At 35.9% G+C, this 21,203-nt stretch overlaps 1 protein-coding gene across 1 annotated transcript in view; it reads left to right on the plus strand.

The window, feature by feature from the left end:
• Window positions 1-20,779, plus strand: part of BAIAP2L1 (BAR/IMD domain containing adaptor protein 2 like 1) — a 40,214-nt gene extending 19,435 nt beyond the window's left edge. Inside the window, exons 4-14 of the mRNA XM_048065568.2 lie at window positions 8,477-8,538; window positions 8,634-8,705; window positions 9,040-9,177; window positions 10,755-10,907; window positions 11,340-11,507; window positions 12,232-12,379; window positions 13,561-13,768; window positions 14,079-14,156; window positions 14,499-14,676; window positions 18,991-19,031; window positions 19,568-20,779. Of these exons, the coding sequence (XP_047921525.2) occupies window positions 8,477-8,538; window positions 8,634-8,705; window positions 9,040-9,177; window positions 10,755-10,907; window positions 11,340-11,507; window positions 12,232-12,379; window positions 13,561-13,768; window positions 14,079-14,156; window positions 14,499-14,676; window positions 18,991-19,031; window positions 19,568-19,643 (1,322 nt within the window). The 3' untranslated portion in view covers window positions 19,644-20,779. The remainder of the gene's footprint in view (window positions 1-8,476; window positions 8,539-8,633; window positions 8,706-9,039; window positions 9,178-10,754; window positions 10,908-11,339; window positions 11,508-12,231; window positions 12,380-13,560; window positions 13,769-14,078; window positions 14,157-14,498; window positions 14,677-18,990; window positions 19,032-19,567) is intronic.
• Window positions 20,780-21,203: the final 424 nt, after the last annotated feature.

The following is a 21,203-nucleotide window of genomic DNA, read 5'->3' on the forward strand; positions in this document are numbered from 1 at the left end:
TTGCCATTTTTCATGCATTATTTATGTGGCATATACTTTTCCTTTCCTTTTTTTAACATGAAATTTAGTTACCATGCTTACTAATCATCTAAAACAAGATAAATATTTCATGTTAATTAACATCTGATCAATGATGTAGTAGGTTTAAAAAAAATTAATCCGAATTTTTTTTTTTGACTGAGAGATCAAAACAGTTTGGGAGAGAAAAAGGCAATTAGACTAGCAGACTGGAATTTGCTAAAGCTGGAGTAAACTCACACTTCTCTTTATAATAATATATTTTTTTGGTTGTTGTTGTTCTGTTTAAAGTCCTAAAATAGGAGCATCACACCAAGAACAAACTCCAAGGAACTGGAAATTGTAATAGTCTTGATAATCTCTTTTGTATTCGCTCTGGTAAATTCTTAAGTGGGAATGGCTAGTTTATGAACAGTTTATTGCCTACAATATTGCAGGTAGTGCATGATATGCATTTTGTAGTACTTTTTAAAATCATTTGTACTAAAATGAAAGTATTTGGCATTAATTTTAGACTAAATATATTTTAAAATAAGTTAATACCTGGGTTTATCTTAATATGACTTTATAAATAAAATCGTAGACTTTGAGGTATACAGAGCTAAAAAGTTCTCTATCTTTTTATACTTAATAATTCCACAGTTAAAGAATAATAATAATTGTAAATTATTTTTATTTTTTATTTGTGTTAGTGTTAGGAAAGTACTTCATTATGAAGTCTTATCCTTTTTTGTTTCACATGATCATCAACAATGTTTTAAGACGAGGAAAAGATAAATGCATAGTTTAGATCCTGATCTACAAAAGAAAATGGTATAAATAGTAGGTGCTAGGCTACTAAGTAAAAGCAAATTGTGCTCTATCCCTTGACTGTCTATGAAATGGGGAAAGGATTTTTGAATAGCAGGAGTCTTTGATTATACTCCTCACATGGAGAACAGCATGTCGTCTAACACGGGAAGTGTCAAAGAGAGCACTGCCAAGTGTGTGCTGTAACAAAGCTTATTCCAAATAACATAGATAAGCTGCTGAGTGTTGGTGGTTAGGCTTTTTGGTTTTTTCTCCCTTTAGAAACACAAATTCCTTTTGGGTAAAATCCCAGCCAACCTTTTATAAATGCTCCTGACTGCATTTTCCCAGCCAGCTCCACCAGGTAGTACACCTGTGGTGGTTCATTACCACCGAGAAGACAGAAATCTCGGAGAAGGTGGTGGGCACTGTTCAGTTGTCGCCAGCAGTGCAGCGTATGCCACTAGCAGCGCGTTCCGCCCTGGGTCCGGAGGCATGCTAGGAGAGGATGAGCAACAGAAACTGACACTGGCAGCATGCTACCAGCAAACTTTTTTTTTCCCTTCTTTTTTTTTTCTCCTGATGCTATTCGGTTTTGGCACAGAGGGAACAGGCTGTCAAATGCATGTATATTTGTATGTATGCACTATATATATATGTACAAAGATGTACATATCAAAATAAAGCTAATACTCCAGGAAGCATAGAACTGAACCTAGTGTGCAGGATTGGTTGTAAAAGTACAATAGTAAAAGGTACTTTCCTTCCAACAGAAGGAAGTGTGTTGTAGCTAGAAAGCAGTCCCTGCTGATCAAAACAGCTCTGGACTCCTGTTGAATGATGTTGCCTACAATGTAGCTGGAAAGAAGTTGTTTGACTGGATAAAAACAGAGGTTGTATCTTTTCTTCCCCCCCCCCCCCCCTTTTTTGTTCTGCTTGATTATAACTTCAAGCAACTGAAATTTTCACTTTTGTCAAACATACATTAAAACTACATGCATCCCTCGTCAGTAGCCTTGTGAGGAACAGAGGCAGTGAAGTCCTACAAAAAGGAGAAAGAGTGAAATGAGTTCATCACCACCTAATAACACTGGAACCCAAATCACTAAATTAGCAAGTGTGTTGTATAATTGTAGCTGTTGCTTATTGTTTTGGTCTGGAAACGGAACCATGATACTTAGGCATCTTCCAGGTTCTCTTCGGAACTTTGGAAGGTTTTCTTTCTTCTGCATCAATCAGACTATATCTAAAGATATTTTAAACAATTGGAAGTAATGTAGCTTTTGGAAAAAAAACAGGTGATCAGACAGAGCTGTGGAGAAATTGAAACTTCTCAACTCAAAGCATTAAATCTGTTTCAGATAATTACCTAAAATATTGTGGGTTGTGTAACTTGAGCTAACCTCAGAGGAAAAATGATGCTTTAAAAGCAACTTCATATAAAATGCTTAAATAGTTAAAGGGGTGCTAAAAGCATGAGACTGCATTCTAAATGAATATTTGCTGCGGTTTATTTTGTGTGGGAGCCTGGTGTAAACAACTCTGACAACACTCGCTGTTAAGAGGGCTGCATTTTTGCTGCATGAATTTGCCATGAATGAAATGAGAAGTAAGGCTTTTCTGTGCCCACCATGCCCACCAATTAAGATGGCATTAATTTATTATTAACTTCAGATATAGTAGTAGCCGTTGAATTAAGAAAACAACAAAAACAAAAAAGACTTTGGAAAATGTTTTCTCATGTTTTCTGGCTTTATCGGGAGGGGAGAACACTTATCTGTATAGGAAGTCATATTCCTATTCTGCACTCAGAACAAAGCATATGCCTATTCGCAGTAGTCTGACTGAATGGACAATGATATTGACAGATTGATAACACATTCAAAAGATTGTAACGTGAAGTGCCTATGATAAAACTGTCAGGGATCTGTTTGGTCAAAAAGGCAGTTCTGTGGGATAAGCATGGAGGTTCAGCATACAGCAGATTGACACAGACTCCATTACCTCCCCTGAGCTGGGTTTCTGAAGGACTAGACTTTCCGAGATGGTACGGTTTCAGAGTTAGGTCTTGGCTTTGCAGTTACTTTATATCTGCTATGGCTTTCTGGAAAATAAAATAATTTTTAATAATTGGTTTTTAAAAACGTATGCTTTAGCCAACAAGTCTGTCACTCGGTTTCCAAAATTTGTTTTAACTGTATTCCTCTCACGTGTAGATTTTATTCATATTATTTATGTGCTGTTCTAGCAAAACATAACTGTCCGTTTAGAAGTGCTGTTTTGGGACAGTTGGATCTAGCACGTATAAGGGACTTCAAATACTTTATTATATTCTGAAATCTCTTCCCTGTTTCTCTACTGCAGGTTTTATTCTTACTCTTCCCCTTCACCTTCTAGTGTCACCTTCATAAAATGGCATTGAATGGTCATGTGTCAACGCTGTTTTATAAAATGAACTACAGAGAGATTTACTCCTTGCTTCCTATTTCATGTTCGCTCATGCAGTAAGGAAAGGCAGACTTGACCTAGTCCTATTGATTTATGTGCATATTAGTATTAATTCTACAGATTGTGTTTTTTTGTAAAGTATTCTGGACAAATTGTATTAGAAGCAGAGCAGTTAGAGGTTTGGAAACCTTCACGTTGCTTTCTTTCCTTATTATTTTTTTCATGTATATTACATTCCATTAAGACTTTTGGCCTTCTTTAAGGCATCTGCTGCACAATTAAATCTTCTGCAATAAATCCCTTCCTATGAGAGAATGATAAATTTAATGCATTTGAGGCTTAACAGATGTTTAGTTCAATCATATTTATCTATTATACTCTATTCCTTTGAAACTTCCTATTTTACTGCCTTTCAGGGGCTAATGGCTTCAAAGGACTTTGTTTCCAACTTTCCTTTATCATAAATGCCTTTCTTTTGGGCAAAGGGTAACTTCGAAGAAAGAGCATCTCAACAGAAATGGGATCTAGGAATACACTTGAACTATATTGTCTCCATCTGTAGCTTTGACTCAGCCTTTCACTCTTGTTTAATACAAATAATTATGTGGTTTCATCTTGAATACATGAAGTTACTAGACCTGCTCTGAATGCAAAATAGGACAACAGGAGATAAATGAGTGATTATAATTGAGCACTTTGTCTGTTCCCAGACATCTAAGAAAGTCTTACTAGAAAGACTTGAATTTTTTACCAGTGACCTCCTCTAAGGAAAAACAAAATTTAATTATATTTCAAGTAGGTGATAAAATTAATACTTTTTATTCTAATATAATCATTTAATATTTTAAAAGTTTAAGTGATTTTGTTGGTAGCTACTAATATTTGCTTCTCTGACTCTATTGACTACCTTGCACTAATTCTTCTAGTCTTCTGTTCATCAGAGCAGTCAACGTAAGCTAAAAAGATAACCAGTAAAATTGCCCCGCATGTACAGAGAGATTAAAGTGTAACTGCTGCAGAAGTTCTATATTCTGGCCTTAAAATGAATGTGCTTATTAGCTATTCTTTTTTCAAGTGAGAATTTGTTAAAAATTGTTTTCCTTATTTTTCATCTACTGTGAAGACAGGTTTTTTTAAGGATGCCTTCTTGCTCATGTGAAGCTGCGTGTGGAGGAGTGTTATGTATTTTGGGTTAGTGACTTCTATATATTTATTTTGGTAACAAAACCAACGGAGCATTAATGGAATTTTAGTCCGTCTTATTTTCCTGATAGAAAATACAGATACAACAGCCTCAGTTAAGCCTAAAAATCTTTCATGAATTTCTTAGGTTTCAGTTTACAAGATCTACCTGTGCATTTCACCTATTTGAAACTAAAATAAATTTACCATGAATTCGGCATTACTGTTCATGGTCATATTTATCTGTATTATACAGCCTAATTTCAAGAACTGTACATGAGAAATGTTTGGTTTATTTTTATTTTATTTTTAAGGTGAGATGCTCTCTCAAAACACCTATCTGAATTGTTTCTTTTCTTCCTTGTATTGCACTACTAAGCTAATAGTAAGATAAAGTATCTATAAACATTTATGACTACATTTTTGTTTTCTAAAATAAATGTGGAAATATTTAAAGTACCTTTATCATTTTAGTCAAAAAGATTTTACATTTGGGGCGTGGAGGAATGGAAGGCAAAAAGGTGTCTTTGAAAGGGATGTATTTTAATAGTTATGCTTATCATCAGGACTGGTGGTTTTGGTTTGTTAATTCATTGCATAATATAATGCCTAAAGCTGGTTCAAGTTTACAGTATGTCTGTCATAAATTGGACTTAAGTGGTCTGTTATCATGCAGTCTAGTCACATCATTATGCTTGCTAGCTATGGGGTTTGACAGTGAATGATGATAAGGCTAATATTTGGTTACTGTGTATTATGAGGTCTCATATATAAAACCTGATCATGAGCAGCTTTAATATATAGCAAAATGTTTTTAATTGATGTGAGAAATGCGTGTTTGCCTTCAGGTAGTTTTCTGTACCTTTTTACAAACTGAATAATCACTGAATGCCAGAGTCTGGTGTTAGTTTATGCCGTTATTAATCTAGAGTAACCCATTATCTTTATTAGAGCTACTCTATAAATCACTATGGTAATTAAAATCAAAATATTCTCTTGAACTTGTTCAGTTTCCAACCCACTTGGATACTGTTACAAGTAGGCTAGGGGTCACTTTGCCTCTCCTGAATTAGTTTCCTGCAAAAACTTTTCTCCTTGTATAAATCTCACTTGGGAGGGCCATCTAAACTTGGATAACCCATTATCTTAAACCAGCGATAAAAGACCATGGTATATGTTCACTATAAAAGTGTTCTCTATTCTAAGTGCAGAATCTGACCTCTAATGTAAACTATAATTTAGATCTTAATAGGTCAGAGTGTGCTTACTATGGGTTCCTTTCAAAATGTTGATTCAAAACATGAAAGAGGAAATGAAATGGGTGAGCCAGCACATACAGCGAGTGCCTCTGGATTACCAGCAGCAGTAAAGAGATTGCAGTATGAAATCTGTTCTGTCTGATGCACTACGTACAGGGAGCCTTTGGTTAACAGTAGAAGAAAATGCAATGAGACAGTCACTGATACTTAAAAATAAAATTCAAGTGTTCTAGAGTGTATGAAGAAAAAAAAGTTGTGAAATAATCCAGCACAAAGTGTTCAGAAGGAAGCGTAGTTCTTAAAGTTCTCTTAATCTCAGGACATGTTTTGGCAGTATTCTTTGCAATAAGGATTAACAAAATAAAAATGTTTCTAACCAAGTATTCAAAGCCTAAAGACTTGAAGGCTGCAGTTGGTTCAAGTGCTGTGTGAGACAAAAATAACAACCTCCGAGCGTCAGGTTTTCCATTCTTGACGCACCAGGTGAATGGGTTGTTTTATTGAGCGTTTACACTGTGGTGGCAGGGCTGGGCAGAGGAAGGGAGTGTGAAAGAGCGACGCGAGAGCTGAGTCAATACCCGGCGTTGTTGGATGTCTGTCAGGGCTTGGAACGCTCTGCCTGGCTGCACGAGCCTTGCCAAGTATTAGCTAAGTGCACCGCTTTGGCAGCAGATCTCAGAACGGACTTTTTACGAAGAGTAAGAATAAGTTCATTTTAAAGAATAAAAACCTATAAGAGCAATTTTTTGATGGCCATTTCAATGTTCACCCTGAATTTCTGTGACTTTCCGAAATAGCTTTCTGTTCTGCATACTTAAAACCAAACAAACTTTGTAATCTTACTTGTATTGGATTTTTTTTCCTTATGTCTTCTAACACTATTTTTCTTAAGTTGCTGATAAATTTTTACAAAACTCCTCGAATTTTAAAATGCCATTACAGTCTAAAATGTAACTTCTCATTTGAGTTTGATGAAACAAACACTACAGACTAAATTTCATTCACTTCTGCAGCCTTAAAACAACCAGGTGGCTTACTCGTGTTGATTCCTCCAGTGTTTATGTAACTGCATGGTATTTACTTCTCTATTGCATATGAAATAACTAATTACTGTAGCAACTCTCACTTCTCATAGCATTTACCTTTGTATTTTGGTAATCACCAGCAATCTTAAATATAAAGGAAAAAAAAAATCATAGCACTGTAGGCTGTACAGAAGGACTCAGAGAAACAGGGTGTTATATATATTGTATAGTTTACATACACATAGATATGTGTATATATAAAAATATATATATAGTTTGGAAAGAGAAAAGTAATGATATATATCCAGTCACTATGGGAATGTATCTGCATTATATGGGAAGGTTACCAAAGCACTAACATAAACTATGGAGAGACAGGTCTTGATGGCTGTGGAAATGTTGAGAAAGGAGAAGATGAGAAGGATCTCATCAAAAGTTCTGTGTCATTTGTTTCATTTAGCTGAATTTGTCAGTTATCTGCACCTTTTGGGGAGCTTTTTTGGGAACTGAGGCACTGCAGGATGACATGTCTTTGCTGACTGACTCAGTCCTGTGCTGGGGCTCTGCCAGTGGCACAGAATCAGAAAACCAGAATTAAGGAGCTTTGTACATTAGAACAAGAGCCTTTCAGGTTTAATACCATAAGAACCTGCATAGCAAAGACTTCAGTGTGGGATAATGCAAGGTTGATCGACAAATAGATTACTGGAGGAAGCATGACAGTGACCCAGCCCTGAAACAGAACCCGTGTTCTTGCCATGGAAATGTAATGACAGAAAACACATCTGTAGACAAAAAGCCATTATACCAGCTCCTGGCTGAGGCCTGGTAACTACCTACAGTTCTAGTCTGGGTGAGGTCAAACTGGCCACTTTGGGACATGTCCAGCTACTCCTCCAAGCTGTACACTGCAGTCTCCCAGACAAGACTGGCAGTGCCAGCACAGCCGGGAGGGAGCTGGATGATGTGGCCATCGGCATCCTGAGCAGGATGATGTGGCTGCCTGCGTACAGGGCAGGACCGCAGCAGGCCCAGTTTAGATAGGTTTGCATGTAGAACCACACCCAAGGAGTTTTTTTCCTCTACACCCTCCTAAAGCGAAGTGAAACACTCCAGCTGCTAACTGCTAGCAGTTAAAAGTAAGCTATGCAACCTGGTGCTAGAAGACAGCAAAGGGTGATAGACATTTTTAGGATGAGTTGAGAGGAAGCTGAGAAATCTGCCTCTCCTTGGCTGCTAGTTAATGCCGTACAGTCAGGCTCTGATAAAACAATGCAAGAAATTAATCAGCATGTGTATCAGATCTGCCCTCAATGAACGTGAAAGGTTACTTTGATTCTGAGGGAGCAGTTAGTTAACCATTAAGGTTCAGTTTTCAGACTAAGAAACAGCTATCTGGGTAGTAACAAGTATCTCTACTTTTTATGTGCTATTCCCTGACTTGGCAAGAAGAGAGCCTGTTCCTAAACCAATGTGTGCTATCCTGGAGAGAAGGAAGTAGTTATTTTGTCTGGCACTCCAAGTCTTCTTTGCAAAATAATACGATTAATTATTCTTCTATCATTTATGAGCTTCTTGGTTTGTCTGTGGCCATATATATTTATTTCAACTGCTGTGATGACCAACAGCAAGAGGTTTCCTATCAAATATTCTAGTTAATAAGTGTTTCAGTTAAATATATTTTATTGCTGCTCTTTGTTAACTAACTTCAGAACTCTATGAAAGAAACAAATACGTTTGTATGCTTATCAACAGGCCAAGTTCTCACAGAAATTTCAAGAACACACAAGAAACTTAATGACAGTCTAGAGGAAAGTGTAAGTTAAACAAATTCTTAATCTATCCAACCTTTTGAAATTATAAACTATTTTTTGCTGATTTTTAATAACCCTTCATTCATTTGCTTTTCAAGTTCAAAAAATTTCATAAAGAAATTATATCTGAACTGGAGAAGAAAACAGACCTGGATGTAAAATATATGACTGTAAGTACATTCAGTTCTAATACCAACAAGGTCATATTTTATTTATTTGTTGTTAGGCATAGACTTTTTCAGAAATTGTTCCCTAGCAGTTAGTTTATATGACAGATTTGAGCTTTAAATACATAAACATGGCCAAAATTTTCATGCTTATGTTGAGTTAAAATAGGAACCAATGCATGATGACTTAATAGCATTCTTAAACTAAAAGTGAGAAAAGCAATTGGTCACCTAATTTGATGTGTATTAGTGATAATCTATGGTAATGCTTTTTAACTGCTTACAAATGTTGCACTGCTGAGTGCATTAAGAGATGTTTTAAATATTTTGATTGCAGGCAACTTTAAAGAGGTACCAAAACGAACACAGAAGCAAATTAGATTCTCTAGAGAAGTCTCAGGCTGAGCTGAAAAAAATCAGAAGGAAAAGCCAAGGAGCACGAAATGTAATGAAATATGAGCATAAAGAAATGGAGGTCAGTGTGTTGTCTCTTAAGTTTTTTTGTTTTGTTTTGTTTTAAATGAGAATTGGTCAAAACGTTAAGCTGTTTCAGGTCATATCTGAGTCTGTTTTAAAACTTGACTTCTGAAGCTTACAACAATTTTTATATATGCAATGTAATTAGTTAATACACATAACTCCTCTGTAAGTTGTTTGGCTACAGTTAAACTAACTTCAAAGAACGTGTATTTTTGATTTCTCAAAGCTGTTTTATATCAAGGGGGCTCCTAGAATATGCATTCCGGTTGAAAATAAATGCTGAACTATACTGCTGTATATGTTCAGAGACTTTTGCTTCAGTTTCTAGGTTTATTCACTTGACCACTACTTGGTGAACTACTTTAAATTACCTCAGTAACTACACCTTTATGCAGAAGTTTACGCAGCTATGCCATGCAACTTCAACAGTAATTTGCTATAAATTTATTTTCCAAAGTAGGTGCCATCACTTATTATTTATTACCTTTCCTGCAGATCTTAAACAGCATTGCCATCTTGAGGCAAAATAAGAAATGGCAAGGCAGTAAAGAGAACTTTGTTTTAAATAATAAGTCATATTCAGGTTATCACGTATCTCAGAAAATACTTGCTATTGATATTTTTATTTGCACAAGCTTTTTATTTTATATTAGCTTTTACATTTTTTCCTCCATATTTCTGTTTTAATTTTCTCTTCAAAGAATGCTTTGTTTATAACAAAGTACAGTGAGAATAAATAAAGAATAGCTCTTATTTCTTACTGCCTGTCTTTTAACTTGCATTCAGTTCTTTTTAATGTATTGGACTGAGAATTCAAGAATTAGCATTTAAGCACATTTTAGCCATGAATCTTCATAACCTTAGATAAATATACTTTAGTCTCTTTAGTATCTCATTTTCCCTTCTCTAAAATGAAGTATAGATTCATCACAGTTTTGTGAGAGCAAATGTAACTGCTATGGGGCAGATGAAGGTAATTAGTCTAATTAGAGAATGAACACCTGTGGCCTTAAAATTGCTCAGCTCAGTTGCTACCGCTTTGAAGTCATATTCTTATTTGCTGCAGATATTACTTAGAAGCTAACAGACTTTTTCTTGTTTTCCTTCCTTTCCCCTTTTAAATAGAATCAGAGAACTGTTTAGGTTGGAAAAGACCCTTAAGATCATGATGTCCAACTGTCTGTCTGTCATGACAAGCCCACCACTAAACCATGTCCCCAGGTGCCACATTCACACGTCTCTAAAATACATTCAGGGGTTGGAACTCCACCACCTCCCTGGGCAGCCTGTTCCAAAGCCTAACATCCTTTTTGAGAATAACTGCCTGACATGCAACCTAAACCTCCCCTGGTGCAACTTTTCTTGTGCCTAGATTACTAATTGCCTATAATAAAAATATACATTTACCTGATGAGGTTGGGGAGTTAGGTGTATGTATGAAAAGAGAATGACTTTGAAGTAGAGCCACCTTACCCCACTTTTCCAGTAACTTTTTCTAGAGTTTTTGGAGTTCACTTCAGTAATTGAATAGAGTACCACATAAAACTAAGAGACTAATTTTTTGTCCCTTAGTATTTGGAAACCGTGAACTCTCGACAGACTGATATTCAGAGGTTTATTGCAGAAGGCTGTAGAGAAGCTCTACTTGAAGAAAAAAGAAGATTCTGTTTTCTGGTTGACAAGCACTGCAGTTTTACCCAGCACATGCACTTCTATCATGTTCAGGTCAGTGGCACGAGTGTAAATAGAAATGAAATCTAATCCTATAGGAGATCTTAAGCATCTCTATTAGTATCAAGATGAGACTGCTGTAAATACTTAAGACAGCACTAGGAACACTGTAGTACCAGACGAGTGTTGCAATCTGTTTACAAAAAATGTTTACAATGCAATATTCTCATAAATGTATTGTAGTGACAATAAAGGGTTACTATGACTTTTTAAAAAATCTACAGAAAGTCCAGTATCTGACCCTGAAAAAGAGCATTCTTTCTATTACATGCTATTTGTTTCAAAGAGATATTACTTAATTATGAACATGTTTGAAAAGACTTCCATTTCAGTTATCATTTTGCTGTAACAAAAATTAGCAAGTAGCTCTGCGTAATTTTATGCAAAAGCGTATCTTTGACTAGTACCTTTTACACCTGGATGCAGTGTGCAGAATTCCTCAACTCCAAGCTGCCTGGGTGGCAGGAAATTTGTAGTGACGCTACCAAAGTGCCTGAAAAAGTCAAAATGATGATAGACGAAATAAGGACACCTGGTTCCACTCCAATATCAGGAACACCACAGCCTTCACCAATGATAGAGAGAAATACCATGGTATGTCATTCCCTGCTAGTTAAAGGTTCTCTTTTAAATGGGACTAGATTGGCTTTACTAGTTTCTTTTGTACTTAAGCATTTGGATTCAAGTCTATAATGTAACTCAGCAGGAATATACTGGGGTTGGGTATAAACCGCAATCATTAAGCTGAAGATCTACCACTGGAAAAATCCATAATGTATATAGTTGGCAGAAATGTATATCCAAACAAGGCTCAGTTTTCAGTTGGGAGCCCAGGACTTTTTCTGCAGACCCCACTCTTATAACTTCATTTGTTGTAACAGTTACATATCCTAAATTCTTAACTGTAAGTACTAGTAATTTCATACTCTGTTAGCTCAATATAAGCTAAACAAAATGCTTCTTTCTTTCTTCCCTCTATTTTTTTTTTGTTTTACCATTAGGTGTTGAATTTCTAAATTATACTAATCTCCAAATTTATCTATTTATTTAAAGAAATTTACTTATCTAGGTGTGTGTGTGCTATTTGTGGAAATGGAAGCTTTCATAGCATTCCCACTAACAAATGTGTATCAAGGGACAGGACTCCCTTACAAACTATACTATCAACAACTTCACAGGAATGTAAGGACTTTCTGGCTGGCCTTCATATGTATAATCTGGGAAAATTTGAGCATTGCTTTCTAGAATTTTATGTTGCAAATAACCCAGGTGTCACTGTCACCTCAGTATTGTGATAACGTTGTTTTTGTGACTCTAGATTGGAAATGATTCTTATACTCATTATGAAAATGCATCAAAGGTGCCCCCTGCTCCTACAGGTAGGGCATACATTAGTCCACTGGTTGATATGTTTAACAATCCTGCAACGGTTCCAAAGACATCTTCCGAAAGACTAAATTCAGCAGGTGAGTGTCATTTTGTTGCAAACTATAAGTGCAAATGGCACGTTACAGTATTAAAAATTATCTTTGGATTTCTTGACTACTATCATGATGTGAATTCCAGGACATATGGAGGAGTAGAAAATGGTCTTTATGAAACATTTATATATGAGTTACCTAACAGGCAAAATATACGTCATAAGAAGGGAGGAACTGTTAGCAGTAAAACACGGGTCAAGATAGGTAGATTCTATTTTAATCACTTTGCATGCATACCTGGTTCACACAGTTTAACTGCTCTTCAGACTCCCAATCTTACTGGAAGAATACATTCTGCAATTTTGAACAAGATATATCTGTGTGATTATTTCAGTGCACACAAACAAATGTGAACTAATATAGCAGCCTTGTTTTGGTTTCCTTTAAGGATATGTAACAGTTAGGGAAGAATGCACATGGGACAAAATGAGCAGTCTTGTATTTCTTTCCTGAAATGCAAAATCCTCTGAAGATTTTTTTTGCTAGTTTCTAAAATACTAATCCTTGGCTTACTCTGCTATAGGGAAAGAACCAAGCCTACATCACAACAAAAGAAATGTAGAACTCTTCAGTGTAATAGTAGCATTTCCAGCATTTCTTCCTTAAAAAATTCCTCTACAATACATTGTGCTATTCAAATAATACACATTTTTGAGACATCCTTTAAATCTTCTGGTAAACATCTGATGTCTGAAAAGTGCTAAGTGTCTGCATTTCTCATTGATTTGGTTGAAGCTGAGTGCTAGGCTCATTTGCAAATGAAATCTTGGACTTTATACACAGCTTTTTTTTTTTTTTTTTACTTTTTTTTTAAAAAAAAGTGGAAAATTTTCAAAGGTCTTTTGTGGCTGTGTATGGTTAGCATTTTCATGGCAAAAGAAGAAAGCAGTAGCAAGTTAAAATTTACATAACTTCTTATATCTGTTGGTTCAACCTTATTGTGATATGTGCATTTGTATACACATACACACACTATTAAGAGCTTTGTGGGGATAAGAAACGGTGGATAACTGAGAGTCTAAGCAGAAAGTAAAGCAGTACAAAGTCTCAGAACTTCATCTGCACTTGAGTTTTCCTTTACCTACTTTTCCTGTCATATAGCTAATTTTATTTTATTAGTGTGGTTAATTTTGCTTTTTTTTTCTTGTTTTTCTTTTTTTTGACAGAGAATTCAGAAGATGCCAGTTTATCACGTTCAACTTCTGTTGCCACAGGGTTGAATATAATGAAGAGGCAAAAAGTGAAGACAATCTTCCCACATACTGCTGGAAGTAACAAGACATTACTTAGCTTTGCACAGGGGGATATCATCGTACTTCTTGTAGCTGAAGAAAAGGATGGCTGGCTTTATGGGGAACATGAGTCAACTAAAGCGTAAGATAGTCAATACTTTACCCAATCTAAACATGAAAGAAAAATGTCTCTCATCAGGTTTCATTAGCAGATAATAGTAAATGGTTTTCCACCCTTTTTGCTGGCTGTCATTGACTGGGGACTTGAAGTCCTCCTGTCAGGTGAATCACTGCACTTATTTTAGAGAGATCTTGTACACTAATTTGGTATCATCAGAACCCAGGCCTTTAAATGTTAAGTCTTCTGGAGTCTACTGTTTTGTCCAGTGTTGTCTTTTGAAAGATCATTCCAATCATATATAATACAAAATTGAAATCCTTTCCCATTACAGAAAAGGATGGTTTCCATCATCGTATACTAGACCACTGGAAGAACCAGCAGAAGAAAAAGCATTTGTCCCAGTGCCAAGGTAACACTTTGAGTAGGACTTGCAAAAATGCCCAAATCTTTACACTTCCGTAACATCCATTAATCTCGTTACATTTCTGCTTACACTTGATGTTGTTCAGTGGCATATATAGTAAGTACTTTCTAACAATCTGTAGCATGATCCCTTGATTACATTATCATGTTTTAATGGTTATACAGAGACCCCAAGAACTAGCATCACCCCAACTTTAATTTGGAGTCCCACTGACCAGTGAGATCACATGCTTTAATTAACTTTCAGCTCACCTACTTCTGTTCTTTCCTGGGACTAAAGACATGTGAGAGGAACTGAAAATGTTATTTGTTGGGTTCTGTCTTACAGCCCTGCACCAATTAGAAGTATTAGTTCTGTGAATCTTGCAGAAAAAGCTGGTGTTGTCCTCCCACCACCAGACTATCTGGGGTCTTCGCAAACAGGTTCATCGTCAGATAAGAGAATGGAGTCTTCCAAAGGTACTACTGTTAAAACACCAACCGACAGACCAGAAAACGTGGGTCAGGTAAGTAATCAGTACCACAAATGCAAGTGTTCTGCCCTGCTTCCTTTTCTTAACCTGCTTAACTGAGCTCTTAAATGAGGCCCTGAAATATTCTGGTTTAATTACTTGTACTTAACTTCAGCGGCCATTCAGTGAACCTGTCTTCTGGATTCTTATGCTTTTTTTGGTATCTCAATCCAAAAAAATAATAGTAATAAGAAGGGAGAGAAATTGTTTAGGGATATAATTAAGAGTACTAGCAGCCTTTCTCTGCATAGCAGAAAAAATCTCAGGAATGTAATCTATGAAACTTGAGAGTAAATCCTCATAGAAAGTAACACAAATCCATCATCGTAAGTGACTTTAGAACTGTAGTGGGACAGGGGATTTAGAATAACATAAGCTCTGTTTTAAAGAATATTTTAAACACCACCATGAATGTTAGTGTTACTTCTGTGAAGTTTGTTGAGGGATATACATACTAATTAATGCCTATATTCAGCAAAATTACAGATGAGTGGAAGTACATTTTTATGAACAGGTAATGCTATATAAAGTTGGTATTTCTACTGTTATGTCTGCATTCAAACAGTGATTCAAAATGAAGACTAATATAATCAAGCAATTGCTGGTACCATAGCAAATTTCTAAGAAGTTTACTAAAAAAAAAAAATTTGGTCAGTTAGACCAAAATATTTTGTATACTATTATAACATCTAAGCAGCGTTGGGCTGTCCTTCTGCAAGATGTTTTTGCTTTCTAAGTGATCTGTTGAATCATACAGTATAAATTGAAGAGGATTTTGTAAGTTTGTACGTGATGGAGGTAAAATTAAGAAATCTAAAAAGCAAAAACTGAAAGTTTATTGCATCGCATTTTGATTCATAGTGAAAGATTCCATGTAAGTTCAAAGAATGACTATATATATAATGGTACTTATCTCCTGTAAAATGGAAAGACAGCAGGAAACAATGGTCTTCATCCAAGAAGCCTCCTTTCCTTCTGTTTCATTGAAGTCTGCTATTAGTAATGTCAAGTATATCTACAGCATTTTTTACTTCAACATATTAGCTATTTTGGGTGGGGGTTGACAAGTGTTTGTTATACTGACAAGCAAAGAGAATGAACTATGTTTAAAATAAGTAAAAATAGAAACACTAATAATAACCAAAATATATAAATAACCTCCAATACATCACAATAGACAAAATTACTGTTAGAATGACATAAGCAGCAGATGTACAGAAATACTGAATTTTATATATATTTGAATCCACACTCAAGTAATTTTATTTATCAGTACTGAACCTTGTTATCCACTATTCATCCCACTAGTGGGATGCCACCCACTAGATCAGGTTGCTCAGGGCCTCGTCTAGCCTGGCCTTTGAACACCTCCAGGGATGGGGCAGCCACAGCCTCTCTGGGCAGCCTGTGCCAGAGCCTCACCACCCTCTGAGTGAAGAATTTCCTCCTATATAGGAGGAAATAGATAGATAGGAAGTATATAATTTGTGCAGTGATGTTACATTTCTAGGACAATGTTTTTCTCCAGGGAATAAAGCTTTTCACGTGCATGAAAGGAATATCAAGAAGTAAGATCTAAATTTTAGTGTTAAGTCACTTTCAAATGGAGTATCTGGGAACTTCTAAAATTATTATGAAGACAGACATCTATAGTTTGATATATTTGTGGTTTTCATTTTTGGATAAAGAAGCAATGAGCCTTAACAATTATGTGATGTCAGATTTATACATTGGTTCATTTATTCTATGACTATCTGTTGAGACCTATGGGATCAACATGTCCTTCAAACGTAATTATGTTCTCAATAGTTAAAAGACGTATCAGCCTGTGAAAGTTGCAAAGCAAGCAGTACAGTGAGTTCTTTGCCCTGTGACAAGTAAAAGGTGACTTACTATAGACCTTTTAAAATTATTGAATCCATTAAATTGCCGTGGTATCGCTGCTCTGTGCTGCTGTCTGGCCTTAGTCAGCTCTCAAAAGCTGTCAACCTTAAGGAAGGTTTTTCTATGGCATTAGTTTAGGGGTTTTATCAGTAAAATTAAGGCTTGTGGATTAACTTTTGTATTGAACTGAAAAAACAAAACAAAAAAAAAAAAGAGAGAAATGGCCAACTGTTTAGTTGATAGATGAAGTCAGAGAATTCTATTTAGAACAGTATTCTCTTTGGAGGCCAGAACAGACTTACACCTTTTTAGGCATAGAAGACAAAGGCATCTTTTTTGAGATTCTGCATTTCCACAGGGAATAAGTGATTATTTTATGCTCTAGAATTCTTCATTACTGTTGTTTAGGTACCCCATAACTTGTAGCAGATACATTTTGCTGTGACCCCATGATACTTACCTGTTATAGAGAAGGAAGAGAACTGTAGAGGAGAGTTCCTGCACTTGCACCAAAGGATTTTGCTCCAAAATTACCATTTATTTTCATTCTTTTGGAAAGCTGTAGAGCTTCCTTGTTATTCCTGCTTCTGGGCAAGTCAACAACTCCCACTCCATCTTAAGGCTTTGGAAATAAGCTCAACATTACAGCAGGCTGGCCCTGTACAGAATTTACATACATGTAAAACAGTATGCTTACAGTGTCTTTTATGCAGAAGCACAAAATGACTCGAGGCATCTTATTTTTGTTTCAGAATACAAAGAATAATAGCTCACGATTTCAAGGAGGAAAGATGAGGAATGGTTCTTACAAGTTAAATTGTTCATGCTGCATTACGTAGAACAGTTCTATGCAGACCAATATCAACAACAAAGGACTTGGTCACTGAGAAAGCTTGGATGAGGGCTAGTGTTTAGTAAACAGTAGCATGTAATTAAGGCATTAGTTCATTCATTGTAATTAATTTTAATGCCTAATTAGACCTAATTCTACTTATGGCTGATGTGATCCAATGAAATTGCACATGTACGTGCACAAGTTAAGCACAGGTTTAAGAACACAGTCAAATTAGGTCCTTAATAAATACCGATTTCTTCACCTGTGTCACAGTGTCATCAATATGGTAGGTAGGAACTACCAGTACAATAGCTGGTTACCTAATTTGAGAAGTCAAAAATTTATGAAGATAAAAGGTGGCTTACAGACATTCGCTTAGCAGTGAAATCTTATGTATTGAAAGCAAAATGGTTGTACAGACAGAAAGAGTAGTACAAATCAAGCAGTTACACAAAAGGCAACTGCATACTCCTGCTTCTACACACATGAATGTTATTCAAATGTTCACCTTGACCTTTAGCTGACACTTATCAGAAGCAAGGCAGTTAGTTTGCCATTTTAAGTACTTAATTCAAGTATGATTATTTCTAAAAGTTAGTGCAGGGGGAAGTAGAAGAAAAAAAAACTGCCCTGTTGTGCAATAGGCTTGCCAACCCTGCTTTGTCGCACTTTTCCATCTTACTGCACCTGAAGCATTGCATCCTGTAATAACGTTGTGGCAGTGCAACACTGCCCTCTACTGGGTCATCTTAAATTCACAAAAATAAACTCCATCACAAAAGTACCATGCAAACAGTAGCTGTAAAAGCAAGTGCTTTCAGGTTGTACATTTAACCAGGACTGATTATAATGAAACATTAGCAATACCTGTGCAAAACTATTCCTCCTTTTGTATCACTTGCCCACAAACACTGCAAGTTAAATACATGGATGCTGTCAGCTCTTTTCTTGCTGTTTTTATTATTATTATTATTCACCATTATTACTCACAAAAGTCACAGGTGATACCAGAACTTGTCCTTTGTAAATCAACAGCAGCTGAAAGTGGTAGTTTGTATTTTATTTAAAACAAACAAACAACAACCAAAAAGCCAACCCTGCCTACTGGTCAGAATCTGCTCTCACTTCAGGCTTTTAATTGGCCATTAAGCTGGCTGCTGCCTTTTTTAACTTGATGGCTTTACAGCTGTATGAAGATAAGCTGTGTTCTCTCTGTAAGATCTGCACCAAGCCTAGCTTTGGCATTGTGTGGTGACAACTAGCTGTTTATTAATTATGCTATAGAAACAATATGGTAAAACTTGTGTTCTGCTCATAGTTCTGTCCTTTTTCTTTTGGTTTTTGACTTTCAGTGATTTGCTACTTTAACCTCTAAAATGCACTCTCAGGTGACAATTGGTGTTAAAGCTGGGAAAACAACAACAAAACAAAGCTAAGGCTGTTACTTGGGGCACAGTTCTCTACACTAAATGTTTTAGCCTGCTTACATGATAGGGCCTCGTCTCCTTAGCAGAATGGGGAGATCATCTGTAGCTTTTTTGTTGTTGTTTTGTTTTTTAAGTCTGTGTAAATATCCTTTTCTTTTGCAGAAACCTGATATGAATGGCATTGTAAAACCACCCTTTCTAAGGTATACTTTTTAAAGCGTTTATCCTAATACAGTTGTGTTAATTTTTATATTGGCTTATAGTATGTTTTAATTATGAGGGGAAATTGAGATGGTTTTTTCCTGAATTTTACTCTATGACCTTTCCTAGGCATTGTTAAAACCACTGTGGTTAAAATCAGTTGTACTTTTCTCAAGAGTGCTGTTAAGTGAAATACAATGCAATGCCTTCTCAGAAGAGTGTTTTTCTCCAGCGGTTTGGCAGGGAGGAGGAGTCAAACAGTCTTTAAGGGTTAAAACTAAAAGTTTTTGAAAACTGGAAGCTATTTAGAGAATGTCCAGATCTAACTGGACACTAACTTAACCAAGTGTTGGATTGCTGCAAAGTGAAGTGTATGGAAGCTTGTTTTAAATACTGAAGTTAAACTAAGAGTTGCATACAGTCCTTTAGTCTAAACCGTAACTTAATCTTCAGATAATGTAGATGACGAAATGGCATGGCTTAAATTTTGTTTTGTATCACAGTGAGTCTTGTAGTAACTTTGTACATTTCTTTTCAGTGGGGAAAATCCATTTGCAACTGTGAAACTCAGACCAACAGTAACAAACGACAGATCAGCACCAATTATTCGATGAATATACAATATATATACACTTCCTCCTTATAAACACCATTTTCAGTAATGTCAATTGCTATCTAAAGTTGTTCTAAAAAAGATTATTTAAATGTAATTACTGTACAATAGAATCATACTGGAATGGATTTGTGATTTTTAAAAACCTATACTTTCTAATGAGGTTATCGCTTTGGGCTACTGTTTGAGCACTTTAGCTTGATTTTACGGTATGCCTTTTTGTAGTAGGACAATTGTGAAAATACTGGAGGTAGTTTGGATACTGTAGAAAATCTGAGTTAACTAGTAGCTCAAATCTGAATCTTTGGCATTTGCTATTTGGAAATTGCAACGGTAAGTTCTAGAATGCAAGTCTGCGTATGCCACTTACTAAATTAGAAAAGGCTAACTTTTTTTTTTTCCAAATTCAGCAATGTAACAATTGCCTTATTATTCCAGAATAGAGAATTGCCTGTATAAAATTATACATTATTTTGTTTAAAAAAGACCCCCTAGGTCATAAATAAATATTTATCCTCTAAGCATAGACACATTTGTAATGCTTTGCTTAATGTTCAGATGCAAGTTTTTAAATGTTAGGACTAAGCCTAATGCATTGTCAACACATTCTTCAATGATTTTTTTTTTCTTTAACACATTGTCAAACTTTAGCCTTATAAAAGTTGTTAATAATAAAGAAGTGCCATGATTTTTCTTCATGTATTAATATTAAAAAAGCTGCTTTTGAAGTTACTCCATTCCTGCAGCCTTCCACAAGAGACAGACAATGCCTAGCAATGGCATAAATGCTGGCAGTGTAGTATCTACGTGAAATGACATATAGCTTTTAAAACGCACAACTCTGCTTGGGACTTAAGTTACATTGCTACAGGCTTCGAGTTCCTGAATCAAATGCAGCTAGCTTGTCTGAAGAAAAGATTCTTCCTACTGTACTAATCAGCTTATAAATTAGCCTAGGATCTTATAACCTGTCTCTTCATTCTGCATTAGTGTTCGGTGCGTTGTCAGAACCTGTACTGTTCAGGTGATATTTCCAGCCTGCTATGTGAAGCGTCTCTCTTGACTACCCTCAGCGATTAATCCATACCCTAAAGCCTTCTATTTCATATATAAATATATATGTATATGCCTCCTACAGCATCCTGTGGATATTCATTTTGTTGTGCCTGCTTCTGCTACTACAGTGAATTCAAGTCATATGAAATGCCTTTCAGTTACTTAATATCAAAAAATAATATAGGAGCATGTGATGGCTGCAGAGGTAGAGTCCACTCATTCCACCTCCTCTTCCTCTCACCCTGCCTTTCAGTGTTTAAGGCTGAGGACACTTCATTAGCTACTCATGGACAGTTCCATAGCAATTACATCATTTTGAAACACTGATGTTTCAAGGGTACACCTTAACACCTGCACCAGTTTTCTAAACTATTAGAGAGAGGCACATCAAACTAGACTACAAGCCCTCAACAGTTCAGCACCAGAATTAAATATTTTGACATGCATAAATCTTTAGTCGTGGCCCATAGCAGTGCCATAGCCTCTCTTTTTCGGTAGGAGCTCC

This window comes from Anser cygnoides, chromosome 15, assembly GCF_040182565.1.
Source record: "Anser cygnoides isolate HZ-2024a breed goose chromosome 15, Taihu_goose_T2T_genome, whole genome shotgun sequence".
NCBI lineage: Eukaryota > Metazoa > Chordata > Aves > Anseriformes > Anatidae > Anser > Anser cygnoides.